Below are 24,796 nucleotides of genomic sequence, written 5' to 3' on the forward strand. Positions count from 1 at the left end.
TGATGGCTTATTCTGAATCAACGTTCTGAAAAAAAAAAAAATCACACATGTACAGCACAGCGAAGCCAAAGCAAGCAGAGCTGTGTGTGTGCAGCCTGACGCAGAAGCCCTCTGTCCCCCACGTGCGTTCGCCTCGCTTTGCCTGGTGGTCTCCATGGCGATTGCGCCCGCACGCATAAATACCTCCGAGCAAGCGAGACGAGGGTGCATTAAGCGGCTCCTCAGCAACTAAGGCCCAGCGCTCATTTGTGTTTCCTCACTTGCTTTGACCTGATCTCAAGGGGCTTAGCGTGAAAAAGAACCGGGGAATCAGAGTACACGGACCAGAGACACAAGAGCCATTCACACTGGGCTTTGCACCTGCAAGCACGGGGGCTCACTTGATAATTAAGAGATATTCAACGCCAACACCACGCAATGGGTGATGCTGCTTTAGGAGAACAGTAGAGAGGGATATCTGTGTGTTTTCAAAGTACTGCACTTGCAGTATCAGTGTGTGTGTGGTATGCCATGCTCTTGCTACTGAATGCCCCCCCCCCCCCACCCGCAATACAGTAATGTTCATTTAAGATGCTTAAAGGAGTGTAGGTGCGGAGGTGGCATTAAAACGGTAGATCTGGTGAGAAACTAGCAATAACAGAGGTGTCTAAAGATGAGGTACAAGTAAGTTCATGATGTAAGTACTTTAATACACTACATTACACTTACTGTAGCCGACACTTTTCATCCAAAGCGACTTACAGATATTACAGGGTATTGGTTATATTCACCAGAGTAATGTGGGGTTAGGTGTATGCTTAATGGCACTTCAGCCATGGTTGGAGATGTAGGGAGAGGCAAGGGTGAGATTTGAACCGGCAACACTGATCTACAGTCAAATTCCCTACCCATTACACTACGGCTGCCCACAGTATCACAAGATAATATTAAATAGTTATTCCACTGCACCTAATGGTGTTTACTTACTTCAGCTTCTATTTTACACACCTCTGGGAAAAAGAAAACATGTCAAGTAAACCTGCATCATGATCCATGTATCATTTGTTCATTCGTTTTTCCGAATTAGTAGAGGATTGAGAAAATGAACAGCCAATTAAATGATAATTTTTCCGTTTACAAACGTTTCTGATTCATCATGATCAGCTTGTTCCCGGCAGGACAGCACGTTGTTAGCGTTTATGTGCAAATATTACGTGCATAATAGTAGGCAAGTAAGCAAAAGCATTACTGTAACTTTAGGCTGAGCTGCGCAATTTGTCTTATTCCTGGCTCTGCTGTACTGTACTGTACTGTACTGTATGACTCAAGCCAGGTCTGTTCCAGTAATCCTGTATTCCAGCGTACTGACACAGCATGATCCATTTTATTCTGACAAAGCTAAACAAAATATCTCTTATATTATCTCCGTTATGTACTGCAGTCAGCTGTGGCTGAGTAGGTCCTGCCTGCCATCAGACTTATATGGATGGATGCTTCATGTGCTGCGCTAATGAGGACTGCCCTTGAATATGCAGGGCCGCCTCAGGGGTGCGTTTCTCAAAACCGTAGTTGTTAGCCAGTTAGCAACTTGGGTAGTTGTCAATGGGAAATTGCATTGCAAATAACAAAGTAGCTAACGTAGTTAGCAACTATGGCTTTGAGAGATGCAACCCTGATGCGGCAGTCCTCCTCACAGGGATGTCGTTCAGAGGGGTAAAGTGTGACTGAGTCACCAGGGCCCCATGTATATTATAGGGGGCCCGGTCCACTCCACACACAGTCCGACTTATGAAGATACATGGCTGGGGGGGATCATTGCAACTGATTGTACATAGGGCCCAAAAATGTGTTGCTACGCCCCTGCCTCCTCAGCTGGCCCTGCAGAAGGTTGCAGGTTCCAGCTCACAGAGCAGCCAGGGAGGCCTTGGGGCCAACACGTCCCGTATCCTGCTGAGCCGGCAAAATGAGGCCCCCTTTTTCTCACCCTTGAACACACACACGCACGCACGCACGCACCTCTCTCTCTCTCTCTCTTACACTCATAACACTTCACAGCATTTCAACTGGTCCAGGCCCACGCCATTGTAATGGACTTCCAATAAAACGCATTTGATAGCTTGACCACACACATCTTTTAAATGCTGGCCTGGTTTAATAAGGACTCTGAGGGCTATATTCATTTCGGGGCGCGACAGGGTCCCTGACAATGGGGCTATGGCCGTCGTATCGTTTCTCTGTCAATGTGTACACTGCCCCCACCCACCCCCCTGGCCACCACACTTCCATTCGTCCCTCCCTCCACCCCTCCCTCCCTGACAGTTGCAGGGTTTCTGTTTATAGTGCGTATTGTTTGGTAGGGACAGACAGTTTTCTCTGGCACTGTCGCCTGCCCACCTCAGCTGGCTACCACACACACACACACACACACAGAGACACGCTCGCGCACTGCAACTGCTGCTGGGAGAGACGAGTTGAGTGTGAGCGAGCGAGCGAGCGAGTGAGGTGGTGAGGGCGGTTTCCGTGGCAACGAAACACCACGCCACCATAACACTGTCAGTCAGAGGGCCTTCTGGGGAGGAGGCATGTGGCTCAACATGTCGACATCCGAGGGCCCTTTGAAAGCAGAGCCTGTGGTTGAAGAACTGAGACAGGTCCGACACCCCGCACCACACCACACTCGAGACTAGTTTTGTGTGTGTGTGTGTGTGTGACTGTGTGTGTGTGTGAGAGAGGGGGGGAGTGTGTGTGTGTGTGTGGCTTCTTAAGAGCAATTGAGGGTATTTCAACACCAATGCCCACAGTTGCACATGTCCTGCATGCCTACCGTGCCTGCGTGCCCGTTCCAACATTGGCCACGCCGCCAAGAACATTACACGGATGGCTGCCAATCGGCAACAGCTTGAATTCCCGGGTGCCCGCAGCAAATGTACTTATTCTGTTATTCTGCTCTTGTCATTACGGAGGAGTCTGAATTTCACATGATCACCTTTCATTGAATGAAAAATCACACTGGGCAGGGGCGCAGCATCTGAGAAGCCACAATGAAAAGCAAAACATCCTGCCTCAGCATCCTTTAAGACGAGCTTCAGCTAAACTTCATTCAGTGGCGGTGTGTGTGTGTGTGTGTGTGTTTTGTTTTGCTCTTACTTAGTGACTGGACCCCACCGACGCTATCCCTCATTGAACCCATCAGTGTATTTTGGTCCACAGCCCATATTTGCGCCTGGTCCCGAGAGCTGAGGTGGGGGGGTGGGTTCTGTTAACACTAGAACTACCACGGAGGGGTCAATTGACCTTTTTACCTAAAAGCCCCACAAGAGGGTCATTTGACCCTTTGGACCCCCTGCGGACACTCCTTTTGTTGTGGAAATGTGGCTGTTAGCAGCTCACAGCTGTCACTTGAGACACAGTGTGTGTGTGTGTGTGTGTGTGTGTGTGTGTGTGTGTGTGTGTGTGTGTGTGTGTGTGTGTGTGTGTGTGTGTGTGTGTGTGTGTGTGTGTGTGTGCGTGTGTGCGTGGATCATTTCCAATGCCTGTTGGGTGCTGTATCTCTGCATCTTCGTTCCTTAGAGAGGAGCTTTTTTCACCACAAAATTCTTGAGGGAAGTGAAGCAGTAGTCCACATGCACTGGTATTTATCCATCTAACAATTGCCAGGTTGCATTCACATGAGTCGTTATGGTCACATGGCATGGGAGATTCACACGTTACAGTTTTTCTCGATTGGTTTGGCTAATTTCTCGAAACTGAGATGACATTCTCAAAACAACACGGACAAATCCCCAACCAATTTCCCAAAACAGAATGGCATTTTTCATTGCTTTCATCAGATATCAAATGCTTTGTACATGTCTCAAATGTTTAGTACATCTCTGCAGATGGATATGTACAAATACCCTTCAGTTGACACATTCAGCATACATTTAGCACATTTTCCAAATAAATTGACCTTGCTTATCTAAACAAATTAGACAATTCTCAGTCTAATGGTTGCCCTCTCCAAAACACGTCAGCATTATTTCATTGTGTAAGTCATCATATGCAAAGTGGTCTACGCAATTCCCAAAACAGTCAAGGACATCATATTTTAAGAATTTCATTACATAGTAAATTCATGACAGTGTTCAACAGGTCAGATGGTATTGTAACTTTACTAGTTAGTAGAAAATAATTTTTCAACCGTGTATACTACAGTTTCCGCTGTTATTTGGCTAATTTCATGACATTTTTTCAAACGACATTCTGTTTTGAACAATTGCTAGTTGCTTTGGCATTTGTCCATGTTATTTTGAGAATGTTATCTCTGTTTTGAGAAATGAGCCAAACCCATGAGAAACCTGCGATATATGGGCATTACTTTATGAATTTACAGTAAAGAAAGTTACTGATAAATGTCCTTGGTAAATTATCTGTGTTGTCAAACTTCAATGGTTTCACTCACTTTTTCATTTTTATACATAGTCGAAATCTGTTAGCTGAACGTAGATAAAACACCTAACCATTTTGACTGGCAGTGCTTACACAATGGCAAAGGGACAATGTATTTTGGGGGTACTGATGATATATGTGGGGAAGAAATTTAGTTTTGACACATGGGTAAACTGTTTTTGGGGTGATATGAGCGAGTGATGAGGATCCATGTAGTTATGCTGAACCATCCAGTTTATTTTGACAGAAGGACTAAATGAATGCAAATGAGCCAAAGCAATTGAGAAGGATATATGCCATTTTGATGGTACTGACTATTTATATGTGAGACGGTTTAGTGCTGATGCAAGAATGAGGTGTTTTGGGAGGTATATGACATTTTGCTAGTTATCTGAACTATTGTGCAGAAGTGTAAGAATGTTTGGCCAAATGACCCAATGGTTATAGGAATGTCATCTCAGTTTGATGATTCGTCATGATCACATGGGACATTCACACGTTCATTGATGATTTAAATGAAGAAAATGTGCTGACATGTTTTCAGGACAACCATTACACTGAGAATCAACATATTGGGATAGATCAGCAAGGTACATTCATTTGAAAATTCTACTAAATGTAAGCTGATTGTGTTAACTGTAGGATACTTGTACATAGCCATTTGCAAGGATGTACTAAATGATTGAGACATGTACAAAAGCATTTGAAATTTGATGAAAGCAATGATAAATGCCATTCTGTTGTGAGGAACTGCAAATTAGTTTTGGGATTTGTCCATGTTTTGAGAATGACATCTCAGTTTCAAGAAATGAGCCAAACCAATGGAGAAAAACTGTAACACACTGTCCGCCAAACTGTGCTATCTGTCTTTGCTGCTGCTATCTTCATGCAAGTTGCTATTTACCTGTGGTGATTTTGGAGGCTGACAGCCCTTGGGAAGAAGCTGTCTGTCCCTGTTTGTCTTGGCTGTTACCACTGTAAGGTGTGACCCCCTCACCCCACACACGGCCCCTAACAGCCTCATTACCATAACAAAATGAGTGATTAGTGTATTAGGTAAAAGCCGCCGGGTCAAATGACCCCTCTCTGGTACTTCTAGGTAGGCAGAAAAATCCTGGTAGTTCTAGTGTTAAGACCTCCATTCAGCCCGTTGCCATGTGAGTTCTAACGTTTAGTCATCGAGGGTCTTGAGAAATGGCAATCGATTTGAGATCTGCAAAAATTGGAACAATATGTGGCACATGCTATAGCGTTCCTCCTTTTCCTCCTCCTCCATCTCTCCTCTCCCCCAGATGTTTTTATGTTTGAGTCCATATGGCCGTGTATGCCTGCGGTCATGCTCTGCACAGGTTCATTTTTATGAACGCCATAAAACATTCGGAGAGTGCTCTCACGCCACACGCGCCCCAGTCAGATAGCAGCGCTTATCAACATTAAACCCCCCTGCCCCCCCCTCTATTTGCTACAGTACACTGTTGTTACCTTAGAAACATCAACTGTCTGTCTCAGAAGATCACAGAACAAAAAAAGCACATAAATAAGAAGTGAGGAAGTGGGCTGGTGGATGGTCAGGGTTGCCATGACAACTATGCAGCAAACAAAAGCGTTCTCTCCTGATGCCATCTTCTGGCATTCCCCACCACCATCCCCACTCCCACCACCAAACACCGGCACCACCACCACCACCACCACCACCATCACCACTCCCACCACCCCAACCCACCAGCCTCCCTTAGCTCCCTGTAGCATAATGACATGGACAGGACTACTGTGCGTGGGACACCATGGGAAGTCCCAGCCTACTACTGTAATTGTTTTTCCATGGGCCAGCCCCAGCCCCTGTCCCCTACAGCCCCAAGGCTCTGTGCTCTGGACTGGTCAGACTGTATTGGTGGGTGGTGGGGTTCGGGATCTAGGACTAGGCCCTGACTCCAGACCTTTTGTTAACGAGAGAGAGAGAGAGAGAGAGAGAGAGAGAGAGAGAGAGAGAGAGAGAGAGAGAGAGAGAGAGAGTGAGAGGGATAGAGAGAGACGGGGTGGGGGTGGGGGGTGTAAGGACACAGTGCTGGACATCTGTTTCCTCTAACAGCCCCCATATCCCTTCTTTCCTTCATCAGTAGCCCAGAATGACCAAATAATGAGCTAAAAGGGGGGGCTCTCTCACAAGAGTGGAGCGAAAGGCTAAACAAGAGGAGAGGAGGAAGAAGAAAGATACCCCGGGCCCATTACGGGCCTCACCACATCCATTTGTAAATATTAAACACGCATGCTTGTGTCTGTACTTTGGGCAGCTCCTTCAAACGAACAAACACAGCCACACTTGAGAGCCATTCTGATGGCATGCCAATGTCATGGCCTTCCTCAAGCCAGTAAAATGACCAGTAACTTTGGGCTAGGTGCATAACCAAGCAGCCTTTGCCAGGAGCCTAACGCCGGGGACACATGGACAAGGAGTGAATGAGCGAAGGGAAGAGAGCCGAAATTCAGTGTCCTATTCGGACAGTTCAAAAGGTTGATGTGGTAAATTAAACCTATTAAACATTTGTTGCTGATTTGATTGGTCACCCCAGGCGTAATTCGCTCCTCAATATCAAACTTCACCCCTTCGACTGCCTTCGCTTCACTCACAGGAACGAATGGCAAATTTCGCTTCGCTAATTCGCCTGTATATGTGTCTCCTCCATAGGCATAAGCCAGTTGGCCTCAACATAACCTAATCAAGACAGGGAAGCTATTGATTTCATTACGGTACAATGTTCCCTTGTGTGTATGTAAATCCCGAAATAATTTTAATATTTTGACACAAACAGCCACCTGTTTCTGCATGGCCACCTGTATCACCATGGCACCCTGTCATAAACAAAAAAACAACCTGGTTTCCTTCTGTCTTTTATCTCCAGATCAACGGTGCGATGTACACCGATCTGACATAAATGAGCCAAAGGGCAAAGCCATCAAAAGACAACGAGCGAGCATAGCTAATCTAGTTAGACTAGCTTAGACATCAAACAAACATCAGATCAGCATATTTTGTATGCAGCCTCTCTGGCTCTCCCGTTCTCGTTAGCAACAAACTGTTGTGACAACAGAGGGATGGGACAAACACCCATCGTAGCATTCCCTGGAAGAGGCCATGATCTGTCTTCTCATAGCTAAGGTTATCATGTGTAATAACTGGTTTTGCATGGAACAGTCCTGGCACACAGACACAGGCAACGAAAACCAATGAACTGTTTTAAAGAAGATAGAACACAAAAAGGACAATGACAATGTAATAAAGTGTGCATTCTAGATATTCAATATGAGACTATTTTGAGTCCAGGAAAAGCATTTGTCATGAAAATAACCAGGCATCTATTTTTTTGCAGGATGTACAGTTATTGAATGGTTGAATTAAAATTGAGAGAGAAGATGAATTTGTCCTTTTAGGCCACACAGAGCTTATTCTTTAAAAAAAAAAAAAAAAAAAATGAGTGCAATGACAAATTAATCCACTAGCTTCATGTCTAAAGTCCTGGAACTGTGCTGGGAGGAACAATACAGGATGTTACATCATGAAGTTTGAAGAGTGTGTTTGACAGTTTGTATGGAAACACAGATGTGTGTGTGTGTGTGTGTGTGTGTGTGTGTGTGTGTGTGTGTGTGTGTGTGTGTGTGTGTGTGTGTGGTCATAAAGTATATATCCACACATTACATCCCCGCTTACATAAACGATCTATTGTTCTGCCGAATACCTGAACGAGCCGGCTTTTACAATGAGATTTTGTAGTCTTATTGCTTCCTCCTGAAAGTCATCTCACATCCCCTTGGTGTAATGCATGAGGCCGTCCCGCCATGGCGGCTTTAGACTAATCCAAATAACAACATGGCCGTAATATAAAACCCGCCCAAGGCACACTGCACCAGGGCACCTAAAGACTGGCAGCGATACGCATTGCCATTCAAGAGCCAAACCTGCCCAGCTACTGTCCCTTAGCACCCGAAAGCATACGTACACAAACAGATACAACACAGTTGCAGACACACATCAACACACACGAAACACAAGTATATGCAAGCACACACACACAGACACACAACAAAACTGGTCGTGGTGTGCCATTTCAGCTCATATGTCAGCCTGTCACTTCATATATATTAATTTCCCTGTCGCCTGAAACATGAGCCGTCTGCAAAATGCACCCAAGTCAGTGACAGATTACTTCATTTATGCTTGTTATTTTGAATGGCAACAAAACAAACAGTGGGCTGTTTTGGATGTCTGCTTGCACTGCACTGTAGATCATGGGGAGAGAGGGACGTAACAGCTCATGCATGCTCTACAGTATGCTGTCACCGGTGAAGTGAATGCTGTGGTCCTCCTCCCTGTGTAGACTCCTACAGCCTGGAGTCATGCGAGGTCAGGGCAGAGCACTTCTGAGGAAGGATGTAATGCTGGCATCATTTCAACACTGCATGCATTCCAACGCACATCAGCATTGTTATTGTGGTTTCCAAGACCAGTAATCAGAGATGTCTCCAAAGTGGTTAGCTATTTTATCACAGATTCATAGGAAAATGGGAATAACATTTGTTGCTGGGCTCGCTTGAACAAATGGGGAAGATTTAAGTGAAGCGAACTTAAAAAAAAGCAAAGTGCTATATACATTTGTGATCTTTGTTTTAAATTAGTATTTCATTTTTCACTGCAGACAGATTGTTCGAATAGCTGAAAGTGGGGCGACTACTCGTGTGCAATAAGTTCATGTTGCATGCACGAGGGCTGAGACAGACCGAGAGAGACGCTACAGTTGCTCTCCGTCTCAATCCAACACTCAAAAACAGCTGCCAACGCGCAGCTGAATGAGTGCTATTGGGGATTGTTTGGTCTTTCCCTTGGCAACATGAGGAAGCAGAAATGTGGCGTGTAAATGTCAGCGATGATGTATGATGATGCCCAGTCATCTCCTCAACGGACGCTCCTTGTAACCGTTACTAGGGTATAACGTCGTAAAAAGACACGGGCAAGAGAAAATCTCTCGGGCATGTGCATCAGGTTGCCACCGAACCTGTAAACAACAAGTATTGGTGAGTGTGTGTGTGTTTTTTTTTTTTACTAGCCTGTAGCATGGGTCTTTAAAAAAGCATGTGAAGTACACACAGCTGTTGAAGAAAGACAAAAAAAACCAAGAGATAATATAAAAGTCTAAGGTTGGACATAAAAGTTGTTGCCGGCAATTCCAGTGCCAGCGAGTGCTCTTGTCCCTTTCAAATAAACACCAGCCTGAAGCGCAGCGGCCCCGTAATGGTTCTCATCAGTAAGCCTTTATGACTGGCCTGCCAGCGCTTCTGTAATGACAGTAAATTACACTCCAGATTATGATTCAAGGAGGTGAGAATACACGGCTGTTTCCTTTGCCAACGACAGTGAGGGAAAAAAGAGAAGAAAAGAAAAGAAAAGAAAGACACACACACACACACGGAAGACTCGACTATGGAGACAAAAAAACGGAGCAAGCGTCTATGTGTTGAGATTGAGAGGAGGAGGAGAAGAAATCAATGAGGCAGCACAAAACCCAGTCTTTGTTTATAACATCACAGACCATTAACTCAGGGGAACCGTTACAGCCCTGTGCATTTGGGGAGGAGAGCAAGTTAGTCGGTCCAGGGTGTGGGAGGGCCGGGCCGGGCCGACACTAATTGGAACCAGAGATAATTAAAAATATATATCTCTCTCTTTCACTCTCACTCCCTCCATTTCTCTCTCTCGCTCTTGGTGACATCATACCTCACTAGATCATATTTGGCAGGGGGTCGTCTGTTCCTTGGGTCTCGTGCTTGGCAGCCTGTGCTGCGGGAGTGGAAGGGGACAGAGCAGGACGGCAGAGAGAGGGGGGAAGCCCTGGAAAAAACGACCCGTGTGATGGTGGTGGTGGTGGTAATGGTGATGGTGGTGGTAGGGGCGGGCAGGGCCGCTGACAGCCGTTGCTGGGCCCAGGACAAAGTCATCTGAAAGGGCCCCCTATCCAATACATACAATGTAATGGGGACCCAATTCTGGGCCCCCTGTATCCCTTGGCCTGGGGCAACATACCCGTTTGTCCCCCTGTCGATGGGCCTGAGGGTGTGGATGACGGAGACTGAGGCTCGGTGCCTGGGTGCTGGTCAGTGGGTAGGGAAGGGGAAACACAGCAGACAGACTGGAAAGCTTGACCGCCCACTTCACACCCAAGCAAAAATATATAAGGCCACCGAAAGCATTTCAGACGCCACTGGCTTGATAGTTCACTTGGTGACTGCTGGTGTTATTAACTACATACATATTCATATAATGAATGGGACAATTTGGTAGTTGTTATTAATGAGTTTCGCTGGTAGAATTTAGCTTGGATACTCTGCCAACAGAGACTTAGGTTGGTTAATTGAAATGAACTGTACCTTAATCCTATTGTTAGTAAAGTAAACATCAACTTGATAAAACTCAACCCCCAACTGTACCGATCAGGGCCTCGTTTCCGAAAGGGCCTTAAGTACTACTTAACGCTACGTGCTACTTAAGTTCACACGTAACACCATCGTAGAGCTCACGGAGCGTTTCCCAAAGCCAACTTAGCAAAGAACCATCGCAGGTTGACACGTAACTCTAAGAGCAATCCACGAGTGGTCTAGAGTAGTCTTAACGCGCTAAGATTGATCGTAGCGGCATGGCACAGTGGAGACACCCACAGGATATGAAGGGAAAAGAAGAAACCTGCGCATAAGATTGCTGTTTTAAGACGCGAGCGGCATGGCACAGTGGAGACACCCATAGGAAAAGAGGAAACTTGCGCTTCAAGTTGATGTTTTAAGACGGGAGTGTAAATATCATGGCAGCACAGTTGACACTGCAACGAAAATAAGAAGGTAACATTAATTGTGGATGTGTAGGCCTATAAAATAAAAGCAATGTGTTTGGAAATATTTTACAGGTAGTAGAATAGTTCGACTGTGTTTGATAAACCTGGGCATAATTAAACTGATCAATCATAATTTGTGTGGGTGCTTCATGAACAAGAACAAGGCAAAATGAATAAGGGGCTTCGGCAACCAGAGACAAGAGTGTTGATTTTTTTTTGTTGACTTTATTTATTTTATATTTTTTAAGAAAATGGTCCAGCGAGTTGTTGCACCCTCTTTCATTTTCAAGTAGCCTAAGAAAGGGAAGGCGACGCAGAAAATACATGATAGTTGTAGGCGAAGGGTAAGCTATGACAAAAAATGCAGCGATGGGGATTCGTGTAGATTGTTTGTTTTAATAACAGCAGACTGCCGTGCAAAATGTCCTCACAGTTTGTGAAAGTCTTGAGCGCGCGGTACTTTGCGCACCGCTCACCATGGTTGGTTCACCGCTCTAGTAGGCCAAGCAATAACAAAAAGGCACGAGGGGATGTGTCAATTTTGATGGACATTGTTTTTCATAACAGCATGCTGGACGTGCTCCCGACAGTTGTCAAGCCTTGAACGCCTTGAGGTTGTAACTTTGCGCATCCCAATTTGGAACTCCAACTAGGCCTACTTGTCGTCTTAAATATTAAGCAGCAGTAAACAACTGCACGTGCTTTATCTGGGTCTTAACGGCGTAGCTCATGGTTATCACCGTCAGTTGGGAGTTTTGCATGATTTCATTGTGTGTGTGCATTTTATTTCATTTGCCAACAATAACTCCTGTCGATAGTTGCAAACTGCTACAAATGTAGTCCCACCCTTATAGAAAACAACTTTTGATACTGACACACGCCTTACATTTTGTAAATGGCTGCTTAGCAACAGATGACGGCGCAGTTCACTCCGAGGACACTTCAGCACCACCTATGTGGACAGCGATCCTTAAGAGCGACGCTACGAATGATCTTAGAGGCTGTGCACGCGCGTTCATGTACGACTGTCTTTGGGAAACAGTCGTAGGAAATCTAAGAACATTCGTAGGATCACTGGTTAACGACACACGTAAGGCTAAGAACCATCGTTATTGGGAAACGAGGCCCTGTTCAGTCTCGTAGAGGTATCCGAAGTGGGACAACTCTATTTTTAAAGTTCAAGTACTTAACAAAACAATTGTTAAGTGCAGGAAATTATTCAATTATTTAGAATGGATTGGCAGTTGCTTCCTGTTTAAATTGCTAAGGGCCACCTAAAAAAAACCTTTAACAGTACAACAGTAAAAAAAAAAGTACTACATCAGCATTTGAGACATTTTTTGTTTATTTCAGTTTTATAGTAGTTAATGTAATTTCCAAGTTTCTTCAGATTTATTGTTCCTCTTTTTACAGCGTCGACATGACAGCTTTTTAACAGTGTTATTTTTATTCCTATCTGCAGCTGTAAATCCTCCCAGACGCCGTAAAAGTGGCTCGTGTTGATGCATAATACAGTGAAACGGAGCATCAGCACATTACACGCTGATACACAGACTACACTACACTACACTACGCACTACATTACTCAAGGCAATGCACTTTACTTGCCTGCAAACTGCAGCAGGCACAGCGTGCACCGTGCACATACCCTGACAGACCAAGATGCAATGCATCACTGTCAACAAACAGTCACGCTGGCTAATCTTGTTGAACAGTGTTAAAATATGAGGTCCTTCACCACACCCAGGGCCAGGTATGCTGAAGCATACGCAGAGTATGAGGGTTCATGACTGCATGCAAACAGGATGAGGGATTGGAGGGACTTGACTTGTACCCGACCCCCCTGTCTGTCTTTCTAGACAGGTTTTTTTTTTGGGCAAAGGTACCCAGTGTGTATTGGTCGGAATGCGTAGAACCGGTGCTAGATACAGCATTGGCACAGAACCAGCATTGGCACCAGCACTGTTTTGGCCGAAATGCGGAATCTGTGTGCCAGGTTGCCGGAGCTGTGCTAGAGGTGGGGCACCACTACCCCCCAGCAAACTAACCCCCACCCCATTCTACTACCCCACCCAAACTAACCCCCACCCCATTCTACTACCCCCCAGCAAACTAACCCCCACCCCATTCTACTACCCCACCCAAACTAACCCCCACCCCATTCTACTACCCCACCCAAACTAACCCCCACCCCATTCTCCGACCCCACCCAATTCTCCGAGCCCACCTTGGGGCTTTGTTTCAAAACTCACCCTCCCTGCCCCTCATTGAGGCACTGAGAGAAAGGGGGCTCCTTCCCACCGTCTGATAAATGACCTTGGTCACTTGCTGTGTCGGGGGAGAACTCTCCTTACTCTCTCTCTCTCTCTCTCTGTCCTCATCGTCCTCTCTCTCTCTCTCTCTCTCTCTCTCTCTATCCCAAACTCTCTCGGTCTCTCCCTCCTTCTCTCTCCCTCTTTTATTGCCCTCCCTTGATGTTAAACAGGATGTCTCCATGGATACAGGCGTAAACAGATGATAACAAGCCCTCGGCCCTTTAAAGCTCATATGAGTGCTGGAGTTTACAGGACGTGTGCAGTGCAGGACCAGTGTGTAGACGCAGCAGCAGCAGCAGCAGCAGCAGCAGCAGCAGCCAAGGGTAGTCTGCAGAGGTAAGAGTAGCAGGGCTTAACTTTCCTTACCATGCTTGTACGTACAGTATGTGTGTGTGTGTGCACTGTGCATGCATGTTTGTGTGCATCTGATTAAGTTAGTGAGTGTGCAGTTCAGTTCAGGGGCAGCTTGTAGATCTTCGAGTTTTTACCCCCTTCTCACAATCATCCTCAGAGGGTTAAGTTTTGCCCAAACACACGCTCTTTCCAAGCTGGAGAGAAGACGGGTGATTCCAAGAAAAGAGCCATCTGTACTTGTGCCAGCCTCAATAATTCAGCAAGGAGCTGTCCTATTCTATGTGCCGTCAATCTTGCAGTGGAGATTCGACACCCTCAGAGTAGGACCAACAGTGTGGCATTCAACACTCAAAGTGTTGAATAAATACTCAGCATTTATTGTGGAGTGATATTGCATGTCTGGAAAGGTGAAATGGTAGTGAAGTGCAGTGGAGCAGGGATCCTGCTGCACATCTTGATGTGATTTCATGGGGTGTGTGTGTGTGTTTGCAGGCATGCCGTAATGCACTGTCGAAGATTTCACAAAAAACATCAGGATTATTCAGGAATTATATTAAAAAATATATTATTTGGGATTTTTTTCATGTTGAACAGTGGAAATATTTTCTCATTTTTTTCTCATACCGTTTGAGTATACAGTGTTGAGATTATACTGATTATACAGTTTTAACACTATACTGGCTAGTTCTATGTTGTCTTTTTTTGTTAACTATTTTAGCTGTTGTATATTGAATCACCTTCACTGTACAGACATTCTGATACTGCATATTAAAATAACAACATGGCAATATGATGCTACATACATGTAATACATAATACAACTATCCAATAAATCCTTTGGCTATCAATTAATTTAGGTTAAGCTTATATAATATTTACACATACCGTACTTATGTAGACATAACAATGTGTGTACAGGAAGGATATCTATTTTTGAGATGCAACAGGAACTGCATTCTGTGCCATCACAGATGCTATGCCCAAACAAACACTTCGCAATAGCAGTAAACACTGTTGTGTGTGTATGTGTGTGTGCGTGTGCTCGTGCGTTTTTGCATGCATGTGTGTATGCGTGCGTGTTCGTGTTTGTGTTTTCACAGTCACTGACTTCAATGAAGTTGTGAAATGCACATGAAGGCATTGCAGTGCAGTGCAGTTGGGCTGATATTAGGTGAAAGTGCTGCTTTGTGAGACGGGTGTGGTAGTAATAAGTGCATTGTTTTGGAGCAGCTCAACAGTATCTTCATTTCAAAACAAGCCTATTATGAAATCCACTTCTCCTGTAATGTATGCCACTACACAGCTGTTCTGATGATGCAAAAGACACTGAAATAGCATTCACTTCAGTCCAGTATGGCTACAAGAACTCCCCCCAGGCATTTAACACGTGCACATGTACACCACACATGTATACACAAGTGACAACACCCTGAACTTTTATCAAGGCACTGGCCAAACCTTGGGCATGAAACCTCTTGTGCCACTTGACTTGGTTCCTCCCTTGACACACACACACACACACACACACACACACACACACACACACACACACACACACACACACACACACACACACACACACACACACACACACACACACACACACACACACACACACACACACACACACACCACTTGACTTGTCTGGGTTTATCCCCATGGCCATTGTGTGTGTGTTTAAGCCTAAACCACAAGAACTGCATTGGAGCAAAAAGCAAAGGGGGATTTTGGTTTATGTCTGGCACTCTAGTAGTCCACAGCAGGCATTGCCAAGCCGAGCCAAGCCCCGTAGCCTGAGTTTCCAGAATAGCTAGCTGCCTGTCTGCCCCAACGCAATCTATCAGCCATCGCAGCTAAGCTCCATTGCATTGCAGCAGGAGCCATCTGTGATACTGGAACTGATTACATCTGTTCACGTAACTCATTCATTCATTCATTCATTCATTGAAGCTGCTTGAACAACTCCAAGAAACTTGAACTTTCCCACAAGAAATAGGCTATCTCAGCTGAAGTTTCCTTGGGTTAATATGTGTGTTTTTGACTATGACAAGGCTAATATAACAAATTATTGTACAAGCCAATATGCTGCACATATAAATTCAAGTATTCAGGTATTTCACTGACATTGTACAGTTGCTTGTACAGTGACACTTAGGTAGTACCACTACACAGGTGTCAGATTAACGTGTGCTAGACCTAAGTGTGAAACATATAAAAAGGCAACATGTAAACTTATTGTACTTTAAAGTATTGTCTGAGCTATTGGAACTGGGTTAATATCTGATATACAGTATCTTTACCAAATTCAAGCAACAACAAAATGATTTCATAGACATAAAGTGAGAGGCGACATAAAAAAAGTGGAATATTTTTGAAAATGGATAAATAAATAGCGTTGTGCAAAAGAGCTACAGTATATGGTAGCAATAGTAAGTCTAAGTAGGACCTGAGGTTGAGACTGAGAGCCATAACACAGGAATGACTCCACGCACCTTCATGCACAGGATTAGAATCCCCAGGATTAGAATCGGAACCCTGTGGAATACGCTAAGTGTAAATCAGAGGCGTGAAGAGAGGAACAGCAACAGGAGCAGGAGAAAGAGGAGGGGAGAGGAGAGGAGAGGAGAGAAGAGGAGGGGATTGTGGTGAAAGAGGAGGAGGGTGAAGCTCACAATGTGTCCTTTATGCTACTGGTTGTGTTTGGGCGGGCTGAGTTACTCTGTGCTGAGGGCTGGCTGGCTGAGTACTCCAGTGAGAGTCCATCACTTCTCGTCCACATGACATTTTGGTCTCACTCTGACAGAAACTTTACAAACGACGTCTCTTTTCTGTTCAGTAAATACGCTGTCCTGTGTCTATTTTTCTGTCATTAAATCAACCTACTAACACAATCATTACAGTAGTTGTACAGTAATGACCAATAATGTTATAATGATGACCAGTCAAATGAATTGATTTCTAGGTTGTGCTTAGGTACCTAGAGGTATTAGTAGTAGTATTGGTGTTTTGAGATGCCTCTCTTACTTGGCAAACACCCATTCACTGTCATAAAAAGAAATATAGTGAGAAATGTACCCAATAACATAATTGAGGTACATCCAACGCACTGCCCAGCAAGGAGCAAATGAGAGTGCAAATGAGAGAGCGAGAGAATGACAAAGAAAACAAAGACAGAGGAGACAAATAGAAAGAGAACACATATGAGAACAGGCCGGGCGTGCGTGGGTGGACCTCCCACCATATCTGGTTCAAGTCCAAGCCCACCCACTGGCACAATGGGCTCTCGTCGGCACTCTGTACATCCTCACTGTCTCTGCAGTGCCACCCGACAGAGGCCCATCCAACCAACTATTCCACAACACAACCTGACCTGAGAACAACTTAGTTCACTCAACGATGGATTACTGCACAGGCCTACCGGGCCCAGGCCCAGGAGTCAAGGGTGCCCTGAAGGCCAAGCCTCTATATTTCCTTATTCATATTGCATCAAAATCACACTTCAACATTTTTCTGAAGACATACCTCCGAACCCCCAACAACATACGGTCTGGGCAGAAAACCCTAAATCTTTTTGTGAACTACCAACACCCATGGAGGGGGGCCTGCTTTCTTGCCCAGGGGCCCATGGAGCCATAACCCGACCCTGACAGACTTCACTGGGACAACAATTGAGCTTGTCCTCAGTCACACCACACACCTCCGACCTTGCACCAGACAGTGAACCGGAGCTGTCGATTTTTGCCACTGCAGTGATGGGCGACGCTCGTGCTAGAGACCTGCGGTGCGGAGGGAAGAGGCAGTGTTTGAGTTCGTAGCTAGCGAGACACAAGGGCCTGGGCCTGGCCCGGGTGTTATAACGTGAGCCTGTGAGGGCATTCCTGGTTGCCGTGGCAATGTGGTCTTTGTGGGATTGCATCACCACCACGTGTGTAAGCAAAAGACTCCGGGAGAAGAAAAAAAAGAAAAGAAAAAACAGGGTGAGGTCATGTCTCACATGCAGGGCTACAGTACAAACACACGCACACTATTTTACTATGAGAACATACACACACACACAGAGAGAGAGAGAGAGAGAGAGAGAGAGAGAGAGAGAGAGAGAGAGAGAGAGAGAGAGAGAGAGAGAGAGAGAGAGAGAGAGAGAGAGAGAGAGAGAGAGAGAAAAGGAAGAGACTTGCTCGCGGCTGTGCAATTTTCGCATGATGGTGGCGGGTCCAGCCCTTTCATTAAGCAGCGGCTCTCTCTCTGCATGGTGAATAAACAGCTCAGCTTGGTGATGAAGAGGCCGCTTGACACCCGGCTGCCCTCTAATCAGGACTGAGGAGGGAGGGGAGGGAGGAGGAGGCCCCTCATCCTGCTAATGTGTTACTGTTGGCAGACACTCACAGGCTCCCATGCACCTTGTCTTGTGTGTAAGAATTTGCCTCGCAGAACCATTCACCGAAGTGAAAGCAATGTGTATGATTGTGTGTGTGTGTGTGTGTGTGTGTGAAAGAATTTGCTCCGCAGATAATTGTATGTGTCAGGGGGCGAGAGAGAGAGAGAGAGAGAGAGAGAGAGAGAGAGAGAGAGCATACAGTACATGCTTCGTTGTGCGTGTGAGTGAGACAAACTCCGATATTACCTAATTACGAGCGCGATGAAAAATCCTTCCTGTATCGAGGGCAGGCAGCGGGTGTGTGACACGGTGTATAAACAGTCATTTGTGTGGCATCCGTCATCCCTGGCCTTTCTCTGCAGTCATTTAGTGATTTAGCACCAGACATTACCTACCCCTGCAGCAATCAATGACAGAAGTTTAACATGCGTTCCATGCTAGTATTAGCATATTTTTGGTCCCAGACTCCCGATATCAAAAGCTGGCTCCGAGGGCTGGCTCCATGCTCTCCAGATGAGCAGACAAGGGCTTGATTTTTTACTGGCACGCTTGTAGCTAAAGTTGATGATTTCCAGCAGTGCAGTTTTATTGTTGGTACGATTATCATTATTATACAGTGATTATTATTTCAACTACATATATTTAGTAACAATATAACATTACAATTACTACTACTACTATCCATCATGCAGAACATTTGTAATTGTCGTCAAAATTGCAATGATTAAGTGTTGATCTGTTACTTAAGACCCTCTGTAATGTCATACCAATGCTGTTATGATTCAGCATGGAGTGAATGGGCCCATCTGCACAAAGAAGCTACTATTACTGTTACAATATCATACACCCAAACAGCTACTGGCAATCTGTTTCATGACTGATATAGTAGTATGTACTGTACTGTTTGTTTATAGTATTTGTATGTGTTTGTATCAAGGGTTTCCCAGGATGGCCGAAAGCACAGACATGGAGCAGCTTCTGAACTCCTTCAAGAAGTTTGCCATCCATGGAGACACCAAAGCCACCGGAAAGGATATGAATGGCAAGAACTGGGCCAAGCTCTGCAAAGACTGCAAGGTCATCGATGGCAAGAGCGTCACCGGCACGGACGTCGACATCGTCTTCACAAAAGTCAAGTGAGTAGAGAGACACCAGCCTCTGCCTGTCGTTTTTGTTTGTGTCTGTTTTTGCCAAGTTAGTTAACCAAGCTTAGTTGTCCCATTTATTCTTTCCTTATATGTGTTAATTTACATTTGAACACCATTTGTCTTCCTGGAAAGAAAAAAACTAAATAAAAAAATTCCAAAAGATAAAACTTGAAGATTTATGGTTTTCTACTAAAACTGACCTGCATCTTAGAATGTATGTGTGAATTAGAACACAGCTTTGCAACCTACAGTATCTCTGTGAAGAAAGGAATCTACAGTATTTCTGACTACTTGTCTTTGTCTTGTGTAGAGCAAAGACATCAAGAGTTATCACCTATGAAGAGTTTCAGAGGGCTTTAGAGGAGCTGGCCCCAAAAAGGTTCAAGGGAAAAAGTAAAGAGGAAGCTCTTAAGTCTATTCACCAGCTGATAGAGGGAAAAGAGCCCACCAACGCTGGAGTCACGGTGAGAAAATCTACCTTATTTTTTGATTGAAAAATTGCATTTAAACATACTTTTACAGACAATAATATATGGCATGACCGTGTATCAACTGGAAATCAACTTACATTTGAGAACAAACCTTTGATAATTCAAAAAAATGTCTGTTCATGCCAGTAACAAAGACAAACAAATTAAACCCGAAATGAAAAATAGCAACCTGCATGTACTGCAATTTCTCTGAGGTCATTCACCCTGATTGAAGTGCACTGTAAGAGTGGCCTGTAATTGGTGTTAACCACCAAGGCTGCTCAGAGGAATGTGCTTGGGCATTATACACTCAAGATAAGGACGACTGAGATTGGAGTGAAGAGATGATGCACGCCCTGAACCATGGCAAGAGAGGGAGAGAGAGAGAGACAGAGAGAGAGAGAGAGAGAGAGAGAGAGAGAGAGAGAGAAACAGGCGCCAGATTGCAATGGAAGATAATTGAGGCGACCGCTCTCCAATTTGCGACCTCATCCAAAGCCACCTCAGTGCCTTGGCGAGCGCTGCTGCCACGGTGATTCGATTCAAGTGACATCATCCGTAATGACACACTCTGCCTGATTTATATGGCTGTACTTGCCTGTTGCAACAGCTGAAAGCTCAGGAGGCAGTGTTCGTACTCAACACAACTTTTTGCGGCTGCACATCTGTCAGGACTTGATGACTTGGGATGTTGCAGTGAGGCAACGCCAGAGATAGCTAACCAAAATGTCCTGAGTCCCAAGATCCATCAGAAAAATTGTGATGGAGTGTCAATCACCAGGGTTGTGAGTGTGCTCGGACAGTCATGCCAACAAGCCAAGCTCTTTGGTGTTGAGGTCAAAGCCCCAGTTTGGTAACCTAGGATAGTGGGTACTGACGTCCTGAACGCGCATCTTAAAAACGAATTCTGTATTGTGCTATAACACAACTAAATTCATATTTTTATTTATCCTTTATTATACCAAGGCACTCACACTAATGCCATATTGTATTTTTCAAAGTGAGCCCTGGATAAATCTAGCATACACTTCCAGCTGTGTCGTCCACAAATGGACATCTCAGTAACACTAGGGGGCAGCGGATAGCAGCATCGGCACTCCTCAGAGTTGTGTAAAGGAGAAGTACATCTTGTTACATCTAAATTTAATTACAACACTAGTGGTATGAAATTACATGGTATCGAATTTGTACATTTACAAACATACAAACATTACAGTAGTATGATATAATACAAATGTGTAGTATATCAAACTACTAGTGTTGTAATTACATCTGTATGAGTACCTCTAACTTATATAATGCAACTCTGGCACTCCTGCACCAAGGTGCATCAGTATGCGCAAGGTCTACGCCCAAACACCTGTTCTACCATCTGAACAGCAAAGTTCAGGAGTAGGTCAGCTATTTCTTTGCAGTTTTTTCACCACTCCCGCCTCTTGTCAAATTCTGGTCTCTGATCACTCCACACTCATCTGTTGCTCACTCAGAAGAACAGCCTGTGCTGGCTGATGGTGGTTCAGGAGTGCTAACAGATTTTCATATTGAGAGATCCATCAGAGATGCTAGCCAAGGCACGCGCACTCCGCAGCCATGATGCTAATTTGTGATAATATCTTGAGGCTCCCTATCAATATTAAAACTTGATTCAGAACGTTTTTTTAAAGCACACTGCAGACTCGATATGAACTACTAAACCCATCTGTTCAGTGTACGTTTCCAGTAAACTGCTATCTGATAACAAAGAAAACATTCAAAATGATACAAAATCATATGGTTTTTGGTATTTTATACAATATCCCATACACAGTAATTTTTATATTTGCATCTATAAATCACTGTCGATTCACTGAGTGATTCATGGATTTCACCTCTTTCAGAAAGTGGCCAAAACAGGAGCGGTGGACAGACTGACCGACACTACAAAGTACACAGGCTCTCACAAGGAGCGCTTTGACGACTCGGGCAAGGGCAAAGGCAAAGCCGGTCGGGAGGAGTTGGTGGAGAACACAGGCTACGTGGGCGCTTACAAGAACGCCGGGACGTACGAAGAGAAAACCAAGGACAATTAGGGCCCGCAGAGCAGCAGACAGGAGAAGTGGAGCTCCTTCTTCAGCACTTAGGTCTGGACCAAACAGCTGAACTTTGACCCTGCAAGATGGCCGCAAAGCTGACCAATGGGGACATGATCCCCCTGACCAACTGGGATGTGGTGACTGTACAAAAAAAGCTTTGAAATCTTTAAGATGTTCTACAGCTACATTCTGTCATTTGAGCAGGAGGTACTGTACACCTGTACTCTTAAACGGTGATGAAGCACAAAGAAGCCCAGGCGCTGAACGGGAGAGTCAGTTGAATTTGGGTGACTCCACTTAAATTGCAGCCAAAGTGAATTAAAATGTATTCGTGTTTTGCATTCTGAAATGTGTGCACTGTGTTCATGAATCAAACAAATCTGTAAATAAACCCCAACAGTACGTGTGCTGTAATTGCAATGGTTCATTGGACGTGCAGTGACGAAATAATTGATATGTGTGACCAAAAACAGATTGGATTTTTTGGTGGAAATAAGACATTAAAAGCAGCTTAATTATGCAGACAGATTTCCCACAACCAAGCCAAGTTCAATGACTCACTTTACAGCTTTTTTTCTGCTTCCAAACATTTTGCTTTTTACTTCACAAACACAACAGCTAACACGGCATGTTCTGTAGCTTTTGATTTCTGTGTCTTTTTCTGACTTATAATTGTACTCTGGAGGTGATGCAACTGGAAAACAAATGTGTTGAAAGTGAAGATCTGTCAACTTTTTTTTCACTCTTGTTGTGTGTTTCAATGATTCTTCGAGTTTAAATAAATGAAATGAAATGAAATGAAATGTTTATAATGGCCTTGTTTACAGTTTATTTTGTATGACAGATAATAAAGTTGCTTGTTGCATACTGTATATAAGGCAAAGTGTTTTTGTCCCTGTAATGAGGGGTTTCCTTGGTTACGAACGCACACACTTTTGGCCATGAAACAGATTAATTGTTTGTACTGCATAGTAATTCCAACGAAACGTCGTAAACACATTCAGATGACAAAAAACACCAATTTCCATGTTGTTCTTGTTTAAAGCAATGGCAGCTAAATTTCCACTACGTGTTCTGTACTTCTGCACAACAAATTGACTGAAGAACCTCCAAGTCCTCACTAAGTGCAACACACTCTCTTCAAACTAAATTTATTAAAGCTGCAAAAAATGAATAGTCATTCAGAAATTTATGGTCAACCAGCCACAATCACTTCTAAGAAAATTACAAAACAACCACAGCTTGAAATTGAAAGGGAGTCTGGCATAATAATCTTGGAATTGGTCCTAATTTCAATCCTTGGCAATGTTTCACTCTCTGTTCTGCAGTTTACCCTCACTTGGACGTTTAGTGGCGAAGCTTTGGTGGTTATAGTGGTAAAAGTCCTCGTCCTCTACCCCACAGGGAAAACCAACTTGTTGTCATTTGTATTGCGCTCTCTCTCTCTCTCCCTCTCTCTCATCAGTCAGTTACTAGCCCCTTGAGCGGACAAGCCTCAGTGAACTGAGGAAGTTGGGGAAACGGCCTACAATCTCAGGTTACAGTCGCAAACCTGTCTGCCTGCTTCCACACGGGGGAACAGTTTTGGAGGCAGAAATAATACATCTGCCACGGGCCGGCTGCCTGTCCCGCTGAGCACGGCCTCCAGTCCGTTGTTCTGCCAGCTCCAGCGAGTCACAAGGACAGGATTGTGACTGGACTGTACGAGAGAGAGAGAGACGAGACGAGACGACGAGACACCGCCGACTGAGTGGCCACTAGCAGGATCTAATGTTCCACAATAACATCAAGCTGGGTGGGCAATGGGGTGTGAGAGTGTGTGTGTGTGTATGTGTGAGTATGTGTATGTGTGTGTGTGTGTGTGTGTGTGTGTGTGTCTATGACTGTGTGGGCAGAGGTTTACTGTGTATGTGAGTGTGTACGACTATGTGTGTGTGTGTGTGTATGGAGCAGTGCTACCAGCAACACTGACCCACCCCTCGCTCTGTGTCCAAAATGGGCAGCAGCAGCAGCCCTCCGTCCCCCTGCAGCAGCGGCGGGAGCAGCAGCAGCGGCAGCTCCGAGTGCGGGGGGAAAGAGGAACAGGAAGCTGACGCGGGTCCCTTGTTGTCATGGCAGCCCAAGCCATACACAAAATAACACTTCAGCACCTGGCTCCAGCCGTCCTCCTCTGCCTCTCTCTCTCTCTCTCTCTCTCTCTCCACTGTTTGTAACCAAACATACGCAGTTCATGGCAACGCTTGTTTGGGACATCTCCTTGGAAGCCTCTAATCAAAAACATATCTAGCGCAACCAGGCGATCCGCTTCGAGCCCAACCTTTGTTGCCTGCCGTCACGGGTTGATGAATAGTATCGCAGACGACGAGTCAAACGTGCGCAGCGCGCTCCAAAGGGGCCTCACTCTTCCTCCTCTCCAATTCTCTCCTTCTTCTGCGTCTCCTTCTCCTTTGGGGAGAGAGTCGCTAGCCTAGCGCTGTGCGGACTCCTACGCCGGCAACAGCAGCCATGACAGGCAGCGGGCTGATTAATTACCTGCTAAAGCCACCCGAAGCCACGCCACGGCAACACCACGCACAGCGACCAGCCGCACCAGCCTGCGGACCGCAAGTGTTGACATAAGCTGCTCCATATGTTGGCTGACGACAGGCCGGAGGTGCCAGCTCCTCTCCCTTGACACTTAAAGCCTTTTCCGGACCCGGTGCAGGCCAGGGCGATGGTGGCTGGTCTGTCCCATGGATCCCGATGACAGCACGGCGGTGAGGGCAGAGGGCCGGGTGACG

General features: G+C 45.2%; 1 protein-coding gene across 1 annotated transcript; it reads left to right on the top strand.

The window, feature by feature from the left end:
• Positions 1 to 13,591: 13,591 nt before the first annotated feature.
• Positions 13,592 to 22,864, top strand: tppp3 (tubulin polymerization-promoting protein family member 3). The gene is made up of 4 exons (XM_063187862.1): positions 13,592 to 13,933; positions 19,264 to 19,462; positions 19,785 to 19,938; positions 21,822 to 22,864. Exons 2-4 carry the CDS (start codon positions 19,275 to 19,277, stop codon positions 22,011 to 22,013), a joined length of 534 nt encoding a protein of 177 aa, XP_063043932.1. The 5' UTR covers positions 13,592 to 13,933; positions 19,264 to 19,274; the 3' UTR covers positions 22,014 to 22,864.
• The last annotated feature ends 1,932 nt before the right edge of the window (positions 22,865 to 24,796 follow it).

This window comes from Engraulis encrasicolus, chromosome 22, assembly GCF_034702125.1.
Source record: "Engraulis encrasicolus isolate BLACKSEA-1 chromosome 22, IST_EnEncr_1.0, whole genome shotgun sequence".
Classification (NCBI taxonomy): Eukaryota; Metazoa; Chordata; class Actinopteri; order Clupeiformes; family Engraulidae; genus Engraulis; species Engraulis encrasicolus.

What these genes read in the sequence shown, in the direction of transcription:
- tppp3 (XM_063187862.1), top strand. Translation starts at nt 19,275, where the DNA reads ATGGCCGAAAGCACAGACATGGAGCAGCTTCTGAACTCCTTCAAGAAG. An exon ending in ATCGTCTTCACAAAAGTCAA is followed by an intron (nt 19,463 to 19,784) that starts GTGAGTAGAGAG and finishes TGTCTTGTGTAG; the next exon opens with AGCAAAGACATCAAGAGTTA. An exon ending in CCACCAACGCTGGAGTCACG is followed by an intron (nt 19,939 to 21,821) that starts GTGAGAAAATCT and finishes CACCTCTTTCAG; the next exon opens with AAAGTGGCCAAAACAGGAGC.